Source organism: Oryzias melastigma, linkage group LG7 (genome assembly GCF_002922805.2).
Source record: "Oryzias melastigma strain HK-1 linkage group LG7, ASM292280v2, whole genome shotgun sequence".
Classification (NCBI taxonomy): domain Eukaryota; kingdom Metazoa; phylum Chordata; class Actinopteri; order Beloniformes; family Adrianichthyidae; genus Oryzias; species Oryzias melastigma.
In genome coordinates, this window is record NC_050518.1 from 14,997,940 (window position 1) to 15,007,594 (window position 9,655).

Below are 9,655 nucleotides of genomic sequence, written 5' to 3' on the forward strand. Positions count from 1 at the left end.
TCAGAATTTAAAATGTAGTGCAATTTATTGGGAAAAAACATGCATAAATATCCAAATAAATTATATTTGCTAACATTACCTCCAATCCTGAATGTGTTTTGTTCACAATTTCAAAATAAAGGTAAATTTTATATCTTGAACACAAAACCAAGGATCAGTTGGGAAAGAAGAATGAAAGAAATAAAACAAATCTTCAACAGTTTATTAGAAAGATGTAGACAATAAAAAAAAGAAATTTCACTGTAATTGAAAATTGTTTTCCCCCTTACGTTTTATTGACAGTGCAAATATGATTTGGTCATTACATGTTTGATTTCAACACCTCCTCACCCTAGGAGGGAGGATAGATGCACAAACAAGAGGGAATCCAGAGGATAACAACAAACCACACAATGCCAAGAACAAACTAAGCCTGTCAGCCGCAAAACATTTCAACTCTGCCTTTTCTATTAAACATATGTTAGGTGTGAAGAGATAGATGTCAAAATATCAAATATGTTCACCTGTTACAGTAAATAACCACCTGGAAGATGCAAATACCTCTGCAATATGTTTGGATTGTTCCAACTTTACAAACATTAAACAAGTAAAAAGGGAAACACTTAAATTGGAAGGTTCAAACAGCTAATGCCAAGAGTGGTCTGCATTTAAATGTGAATGAGGCCAATCCAGATTTAAATCATGGTATAAACCGTGTTGACTAAAATATTTAAAACAAACAAAACAAAAACAAAAAAATATATTTTTTGGAATAAATGGGCCCAATTTCACTGTAAACAAGTACTAAATATCTTAAATGTTGTTCAATCAAGGATAAATACAGGATCTTGTAAAATTAAAATGTGCTTACTGCTAATGATTTACATCAAACAGAGATACCCAAATAGTGCATCGTAGCAAATGGAAGTGGAGATAGCTGCTCTGTACATTACCATGCAAATCAACTGTAAGGTGTTGGACGGCTCAAACAGTTTGGAGCTGAGGCTGTGGTTTAAATATGGCTACTGACTCGTATGTACAGTTGTTTATCGCGGCCGTTAGTTTAAAGATACACATTTGTCGAGGTTTCTCTCCTCCGCCGTTTCTTCCATTTTCCATCCTTGCAGTCTTTCAGGCTTCTACTCCAAGTCGGGCATTTCTGAAACAGGAACAGGTTTGTTTATTAAACCACAAAACTGATCTGTTATTTACTGTACTGATGAGCTTTTGAAGACTTACTCTCATCATCGCTATCTGCAGAGTCGTCCTAAAACGAGGACAAAAGAGAAAACGTGAGGTTTGTCGTTTCACTCTGGAAGAACTCTACAGATCAGCAGAGATTCTTACCTCTTCTGCACCGTCTAGATCAGGAAGGTCATCCTCACCTCCCATGTTGTTCATCATCTGAAAAACATTTCATTTTTTGCAATTATTTGCAACTGGAAAAATAAACTGACAAAGTCTAAAAAGTAAAATTCAAAATAGATTTACATAACAAATTTTAACAAAGAAAAATTAATTCTCTTTAAAAGGGTAATCAAACACTAAATACATAAATACAATTTTGGCTGTTCCCTTCTATGAATGAGGCTTTAAAAGAGCTGTCTGATTATTGTTTGGGCAAATTAATATGAACTAGTCTAATTCTTGAATGGTCAAAAACCGTATGTGTGCTGCCCCCTACAGGTAGAAATGAGGTTTGACATTTGAATTTCTTGCTTGATCGAATCATTTAAGCCCCACATCATGATCTGCAGCTCTATGAGCTAAATGAAGGCCAATATTATTTGAAACCCACATAAAACATCTTGAAAAAAATACCGGTGTTTGGCAAAAATAGACAAAAACTTTTTGCTATTCTAAAAAAACTATATATTATTATTTTCAGCTAGAAAATAATTTTTTTAGGTTTCAAAACAAAAAAATTCAATCTAAAACCTTTTTTTCCCCCCAATTTCTAATCTTTTTTCCCACTTTCAACTCTTTTTTTTTCATTTTTTTGAATGTGACAATTTCAGTTTGAAAACTTTTGGCCCCATTTAGGTGATCAAAGACCAATCAAAATGGAAGAGGGTGGTAACTTCAGTCCCGGTGCATTCACTGACTCTGGGAGCTGAGATAATTATGCCAGAAAATGGCTGTATTGTCTATACTGTCATAGTCTGAAGTTGTCCCAAGACGGGTGTAAAGAGCAGCGTTTTATCCCGTACAAACTGCATGTCCAAAACGCTGTTCTAGCCCGTTCAAAGCGCCATCTTGTAGTGTTAAATACAGGCGTGGAAAACTTCCTTGGAAGTAGTGATAACAGTCCTGTCCTAAAGCCCCATCCTCCTGACTGGATTTTCACATTTCGGCTGTAGGTGGAGTCAACCTCCAACTTCCCTGTTTGGTTACCCTTTAATGAGCATCAAACATTTGATAGAAGATTGATCTATTTTTGTGTAAGAGTAAACCCAATTAGCGGATAGAGCTGAATATCTGTTACTTAAGTGACAAAAACATACAGATGGGAATAAACTCAGAATAAAGATACAAATAAACGTCTTTGCATAAACCTAATTTATTTTTATTGCAGATTCTATTATTATTTTTAAGCACAAGTTTTAGATTTAAATTGTTTTACATTCTTTTTAGTACCTTTGGTGATTACATAATAGATTATGCAACTTAGTCATCAGTTTAATTAATAAAATGTGTGACTTTATAAAACATCTTTTCTATACCTTCCAAAAAAAGTCAAAATATTATATCCAGTTTTGTTTTTGCTCACCCAGACATGTAGAAGTGATTCTGTTCTGAGAAAATTATAAGCAATATTAGCGTTTTATTCAAACTCATTTAGTTTACTTCACTTAAAAATACTGCATTAGTGCTGCTTACACAAGCTCCAGCCCGGGAGGACACAGATTAAAGGGTTTAATCTAATCTAACAAAGCCACTTTTCCTTCTTGGAATCATTCTGTGCAGAAAATCAGGACTTTCCTGAAGTTTCTAGAGCGTTTTACTTTCACACAGTGCTGCTTTTATACTGAAAAGTTATGCAAACCGAGTTCTGGTGGCGTTCCAGATGGGATGTTGACGCCACAACGGAGCTAAAAAACCAACAGTCCAATGGAGCGCCTTTCATGCAGAGGTTTTACTTTAATACAGCAGAAAGCAGTTGGTGAAGTTATTGATAGTCTTTATGGTGTCTTCTGTTTTTTTTCATCATCTTAACATAGCATCTATAGGAACGGGAAACTATTTGACTGAGAATTATTTTGTTTCCTATGAAAACAAAGTGAAATGACTTTTACTACTTAAAATGCTTACGTCTGAAAACTGATCGAAGTTGCCCATCTCCTCCTCAGAGTCGTCCTCCCAATCTTTCCAGTTGTTGAAATCGACACTAAGCCAGCTCAGCTGAAAGAAAAAAAAACAAATGTGTTACATAATTACCCAACTTATGATAACTAAGTCATTTATCTTTAACATATTTCTCTAAAAATAACCAAATATATATATAATCTTATCAGGACACAAGTATTTTTTTAGCGGCTTGTCAAAAAAAAGAGCAAAAAAAACTGTTTGGTGATTCATTAAGATAATTTCTAGTGTTAAGCATGTGTTAACTTAGGACTGAGCGTGAGCACCCTTTCACCCTAATTGTGAGTGGGACTCACCTTAGTTTTGTCTTTAGTTAGCCTTGGCCACGCTTTCCCCGGCTGTGCTTTTCGTAGATAACACAACACTGAGCGATCTGTGCGTTTGTGTTTGGATTCCTGCATTGAAGTAGACGGCAAAGCAGCCCACGGTCAGCACAGACTTTCATACGAATCGCCAAACTCAAATATTATTGAATGATAACTTACATTCTCATCAATAGCTTCAAAAAGTTCTATTTCATTCTCGTGTTTTTCATTGTCAGCTCCTCCAAGACAGCTATGGACGCACACACAGGAGACAATTAGCTCAACAAAACAGTTTTTCACAGATTATAACCAAATACAGCTTCATACTAAGATCCACTGTAAGTGCATCATACCTGAAAGCAAACTTTGTTTTATCAAAGTTCACTTTAACGTCTTTGCTGTCAGCTATACAGAACTCTATAATAACAGAGTCCCTCTTGTCGTACCACTTGGCAGTTGCTGGATGCCTGAGAGAAAACACAAGAAACAAAAAGAGTTTGTTAGTTCTGTGGGTTTTCATGTTAAACTCCTCGTAACACTTTCAACAGCAATTATCTCTGATGAAAATTGTGTTTTTAACATGTTTTTATAACATTTTTTTCATGATGGAGGACACATATAAAGAAAATTCATATTAAAAATACACATTTAAGTATTTCTTTTTTTGTTCAAATCGTTATGAATCAGATGATAAAATGCTGTTTGAAAACACTGACGTGGAAGCTCCCTGCTCTGCTTAATTCCGAGACAACTAGATCCCTGTACATTTGCTTTTTCTGATCCAAGCTGGCATCTGGCTCTAAACTGAATAGCAGGATGAGTCCGATATTAGTCGCCATTTTTTGTTGCACTGCTAATGTTAGGTTGGGGTCGTGAGGGGCTGCAAGCTACTGGGAAAGCGTTAAACAAAGGGATGATGGGACGTGGTAGTAGGCTTACTACGCCCCGAGAGTCACAGGTGAATTTTAAATGAAAATGATAGTTTTTTTTTTTTTACATTTTGGCTAAAAACAGCAAAATCATGATTAAAAGATCACCAGTAATGCTTTTATAATAGATCAAGAGACAATCAGAGTGGGACTTTAAGCCTAAATCTCCACCAACAATGCGGCTGTCCCAAAAACCGAATTATTGCTCTTTTGAATAGTTTAGGCACAAAAACAAGCCTGAATGCTATTAAAACTACAGACATCTACTAAATAAGTGGGAAAGATCTTGTCTTAATTGAGTCTAAAGTGTAATAATCACATCAGATCATGCTTCATATCTTGCTGAGTGCACATGGAGGCTCATTGAAGGCTCAAACTGCACTGCTACACACTACACTACAGGTGCTGCAGCAGCAGGTCTGCGTTCAGCAGCAAATAGGTTCAACAGATGGTCTCCTCCATGCCTCCGCATCAGGTTTACATTACACAAGCAAGTGTAGAACTACAATAAGTCATACTTGCTATTATTATTCAGAGGGGTACACGTTTTAAGCCAGTAAACACTATTAATTTGACCAAATACACCAGAAAACTACACTAAATGAAACAATTAATGTGCATTTTAACAATGTAGGTGCTCATACACACACATAATGCTACTTTCTTATATTTCAAGGTGGTTCCCAATGCCATTACTATTAGCAAACAAACTAAAACGGTTCACAATTCCTCCACAGCATTGAATGGTGGGACTGTTAGCTAACATCCTAACAAATGGTATATGGATGATTTTAAGCCCAGTTTAAAGCAATTGACTGTACTCCTTTTACCATTTTATGGAAAAGTCAATATTTAAAAGTGTCGGTTTAGTTGCGAACAGCACTACAATGTGGCAAGAACTCGTAAAAAATAAGCTAATCTGGAGAAGTACCCATGAGCTCTGCTAGCCCCGCTAACACAACGCTGCCACCATCATGCTAGTCAAGCCATGCGGTGCCAGAGAGTCACGCAACATAATAAAAGAACCCGCGTTTATGCTAACTCTAACTCATGATGGGTATAATTGTGTTGGTATCTTGTAGTGCGCCACTATCTCCACGTGCAAAGACTTAGCACGAGCTTACTTTCAATTCCCGCCTTTTAAGAAGAAAAAAAAAGCATGTTGTTAAACGGATAACGGTAGTCAGCTAGGCGCGCGGCACTGTGGTACTTTTTATTCGTAACGCATTAGTTACTTACATTTTGTGATGGGAGCCTTTGGATCACGCAGTAAAAAAGTGTGGAGTAAAAAAAGATAGCAGTGCTGAAAAGCAGGGAGCGCTTGGACCCACACAACCAAGGCAAACGCCTCAACGACGTTGTAGTGCACTCTGAAACTCCGGAAGTTTTTACGTACCCGGGAACGAGAATAGCAACACTGACGCACTCGGACTGCACTAGATGCTTCTAGAGCTTTCACTGAGCTTCCAGGGACCTGCAAGAGAGCAGCCGGTTTGAATAGGTTGTGTCTTCACATTTTCTTTAGTATAATATTTTATTAATTTAACTTATAACACAAAGTAGCACAGATGGTTCCTAATATTTACATTCCAAACAAATCTAAACAGCGGTGCTTCTTTGTTTTTCCGCTGCTTCCTTTAGGGGGCGCCAAAGCTAATGCTATCAGGGGCAGTAATGTAATATGAACCTGCAGGCCCGGAGACCCAACAACGCTCTCAGGATCCTGGCTTTTTTGAGACAGCGTCTCCTACCGACTGGAGGACTAACTGCACCCTCAGGACGATTTCAGCACTTGGTACTTGAGACAGCGCCTCCTTGCTGCTTGGTGCCATTTTTATTGATTTTTTTTCTACAATAAATGTTACTAAAGGTGAAAATGTTACATAATTACCCAATTTACTTTTATCTTTGATTTTTGAGTTTCACTAATGTCCATGGCAGACATAAAATATTGTCCACCTTTGGTTGGAGTCATCTAGACCCCAAAGAGAGCGGAAGGGTTAAAAAGATGAGAGAGGCTTGTAAATGTCATCATAGGTTTATCTCAACTATGAGAAAAGAAAATCAACAATCCAGAAAAATCAGTCTGATTTTTTAAGAATTAATTTGTAAATTACAGTAGAAGTTAAGTATTTGGTCAATCACAGAAGTTCATCTCAATAACGTGTTATATACCCTTTACATCAGTCAGACGTTTTCTGTAAGTTTTCACAAACTGTTGCTGGTATTTTGGAAGATTGCTCCATGCAGATCTCCTCTAGAGCAGTGATGTTTTGGGGCTGGTGCTGAGCAACACAGACTTTCAACTCCCTCCAAAGATTTTCTATGAGGTTGAGATCTGGAGGATCTGGATCTCGGCCACTCCAGAACCTTGAAATGCTTCTTATGAAGCCGCTCCTTCATTACCCGGGTGTGTTTGGGATCGTTGTTATGCTGAAAGACCCAGCCACATTTATTCTTCAGTGCTAATGGAAGGAGGTTTTCACTCAAAATCTGACTATGCATGACTCCATTCATTCTTTCTTTTACACAGATCAGTCGTCCTGGTCCCTTTGCTGAAAAACAGCCCCAAAGCATGATGTTTACACCCCAATGCTTTACAGTAGGTATGCCATTCTTTCTCCTCCAAACAGTAGAGTTCTTACCCAAAAGTTCTATTCTAGTTTCATCTGACCATAGGACATTCTCCCAATCCTTTTCTGGATCATCCAGATGCTCTCTAGCAAACTTTAGACGGGCCTGTTCATGAACTGGCTTTAGCAAGAGGACACGTCTGGAACTGCAGGATTTGAGTCTCTGGTGGTGTAGTGCGTTACTGGTGGTAGCCTTTGTTACTTTGGTCCCAGCTCTCTGCAGGTCATTCACTAGATCCCTCCGTATGGTTCTGGGATTTTTGCTCACCGTTCTTGTGATCATTTTGACCCAATTTGGTGAGATCTTGCAGGAAGCCCCAGATGGAGGGAGATTATCAGTGGTCTTGTATGTTTTCCATTTTCTAATAATTGCTCACACTGTTGATTTCTTCACACCAAGCTGCTGCTGATTCAGTCTTCCCAGTCTGGTGCAGGTCAACCATTTTGTCTCTGGTGTTCTTACACAGTTCTTTGGTCTTGACCATATCAGAGTTTGTAGTGTGACTGTTTGAGGTTGTGGACAGGTGTCTTTTATATAGTTAACAAGTTCAAACAGGTGCAATTAATACAGGTAACGAGTGGAGGTCTGAGAGACAGAAATCTTGTTTGTAGGTGGACAAATACTCATTTTCCACCATAATTTACAAATTAATTCTGTAAAAATTAGACAATGTGACAGTTTTTTTTTCTCATAGTTGAGGTATACCTATGATAAAAAAAAATTACAGGCTTCTCATCTTTTTGAGTGGGAGCACTTGGACAATTTGGTGGCTGACCGAATACATGATTGCCCCACTGTAAGTTTTATAGTTTTAATAGTCACCTTAGCAGAATGTCTGTTTTCACAAAACATTACACATAGAAACAGCAAGTAAGATGAAACATTAAATTGCATTTGTTATTTTTTGTCTAGAACAAGCCCTCTCTGTTTGAAAAAACACTACAAAGACAACCCATCTCTAACCATGGCATTTAAAGAAACTCAACAGAAAGGCAAAAGAAGGAATTCAATTTTTACCCAAATAAGAGGCAACAATTTAATTTTAGTTTCACCAAGCCACAACTTTATTTCCATCTTGGATATAAACTGTATAAATGAGATTAAATCAGCAACACTCTTCCACTCTTCATTGACAAGGTCCCCTTACATTGTCAACTCCTGCAAAAAAAAAGAAAAATTAAAAATAAGAGCAAGTTTTATTAATGCATTAACTTTAGTTTCATAAGTTTTCCTCTTCTCAGGACAGAAATGTTGGCTTCAGTAATCTCAGAAGAACGAAAGTCACTGTATTAAATCATCACCGAAGAGTTGAAATCTAGGGTGAATAAAGTCTAAAAATCTCACCATAATAGCATTGACGATGTCATTGTTGTTATTTTTCAGGGCGCGTACAGCCTTTGCCCGCGACACGTTGGCTTGCGACATAACGAGTTCAATGTCCTTCACCTCGACGCCGGTCTCGTCAACCTATAAGAAAATAGCATTAAAAAGTTTTAATTTACAGTTTAAGTTCACATACCCACATAAACGTGACTTTCTGACATGTTACCTCTTCTTCTTCGCTCTCCTCCTGTACTGTAGGGGTCTGTGTGTTTTCCTGGATGTTTGAAACTGCCTCTCCCTGAACTTTGAATTTTTCTGCGGCAGCCAGCTGGGCTTGCTGAGAGAGGTCTTCTATCTGCAGCACAAACACAAAGAACAGTGGATAATTTGTTACTTGGAGAAAAAAAAACATTTCCACAAGTTCCTAGATCTGTTGATGAGTTTTAAAGACACGACGAGTAGGAAAGTCTCATCACCTTGGCTTCTCCAAAGACGATGTATGTGTCTGATGCTGGGCTCTTGTAGACGTCTGGTTTGGTGATGACAAACAGGATGTTTTTGGACTTGCGAATAGTGACCCTGGTGACTCCCGTTACTTGTCTGAGACCAAGCTTTGACATTGCCTTCAAAGAGAACAGACAAGTTAGAAACAGAACGACAAAAGCCACTTTTAGTCAATGCAACTCGAGTCATGGTTACCTTTCGTGCTTTCTTTTCACTGCGGCTTTGTTTGGCTTTGCTGACTGGTTCCTCGTCAATTTCAGCTGCTGCTGCAAGCTTTAAGGAAGAAAAGTCATGGTTTTAACTTTCATAAACTGACTTGGAAGATGTAAAGCTTGGATGCAAGGAAGATCTCTTCTCAGAACAGAAAGGCTGGCTTCAGTTGACTCAGAAGAACGAAAGTCACTGTATAAATCATCCCTGAAGAGTCGCAGTCTAAATCCCTCAGTCAACACAAACCTTAGTGATCGGTTTTCAGAAGTTAAGGGAAATTGTACCTGGGCTTGTTGTGTCTGGGCTGAGTCTTGTTCTTCCAGCTCTGGGACAGAATCATCGCTGTCCGACTCAGTGCCGGATCCTAAGAAAGATCAAGCGAATATATTGAGTAGGTTTTTACAC

At 38.0% G+C, this 9,655-nt stretch overlaps 2 protein-coding genes, 1 long non-coding RNA gene and 2 other non-coding genes across 8 annotated transcripts in view; 1 reads left to right on the forward strand and 4 right to left on the reverse strand.

Moving 5' to 3' along the window:
- Nucleotides 1-187: 187 nt before the first annotated feature.
- On the reverse strand, nt 188-5,968 carry ptges3b (prostaglandin E synthase 3b (cytosolic)). The gene is made up of 8 exons (XM_024293301.2): nt 5,819-5,968; nt 4,004-4,117; nt 3,831-3,900; nt 3,642-3,740; nt 3,292-3,381; nt 1,327-1,383; nt 1,219-1,246; nt 188-1,138 (listed from the first exon to the last, which is right to left on the reverse strand). Coding segments are annotated over exons 1-8 (480 nt in total). The 5' UTR covers nt 5,821-5,968; the 3' UTR covers nt 188-1,118.
- LOC112159302 overlaps nt 5,943-9,655 on the forward strand; it is a 14,626-nt gene continuing 10,913 nt past the window's right edge. The window contains exons 1-2 of the long non-coding RNA XR_002921453.1: nt 5,943-6,080; nt 6,221-6,374. This is a non-coding gene — a long non-coding RNA (uncharacterized LOC112159302). The remainder of the gene's footprint in view (nt 6,081-6,220; nt 6,375-9,655) is intronic.
- The window catches only part of naca (nascent polypeptide associated complex subunit alpha), a 7,838-nt gene continuing 6,436 nt past the window's right edge, over nt 8,254-9,655 (reverse strand). For all 4 annotated transcript variants that reach the window (XM_024293295.2, XM_024293299.2, XM_036212800.1 and 1 more), the window contains 6 exons: nt 9,535-9,614; nt 9,236-9,313; nt 9,013-9,159; nt 8,763-8,891; nt 8,558-8,680; nt 8,254-8,371 (listed from right to left, as the gene is read on the reverse strand). In XM_024293295.2, the coding sequence (XP_024149063.1) occupies nt 8,357-8,371; nt 8,558-8,680; nt 8,763-8,891; nt 9,013-9,159; nt 9,236-9,313; nt 9,535-9,614 (572 nt within the window). In that variant the 3' untranslated portion in view covers nt 8,254-8,356. The remainder of the gene's footprint in view (nt 8,372-8,557; nt 8,681-8,762; nt 8,892-9,012; nt 9,160-9,235; nt 9,314-9,534; nt 9,615-9,655) is intronic.
- On the reverse strand, nt 8,446-8,520 carry LOC112159868. The gene has a single exon (XR_002921548.1). It is a non-coding gene; the product is annotated as a small nucleolar RNA SNORD59 (small nucleolar RNA).
- Nucleotides 9,391-9,464, reverse strand: LOC112159869. Its single transcript, XR_002921549.1, has one exon. It is a non-coding gene; the product is annotated as a small nucleolar RNA SNORD59 (small nucleolar RNA).

Coding starts and splice junctions, on each gene's coding strand:
- ptges3b (XM_024293301.2), bottom strand. Junction 3,741..3,830: donor TTGAAGCTATTGATGAGAAT/GTAAGTTATCAT, acceptor ACTTCAATGCAG/GAATCCAAACACAAACGCAC. Junction 1,139..1,218: donor TGCAGATAGCGATGATGAGA/GTAAGTCTTCAA, acceptor TTCCTGTTTCAG/AAATGCCCGACTTGGAGTAG.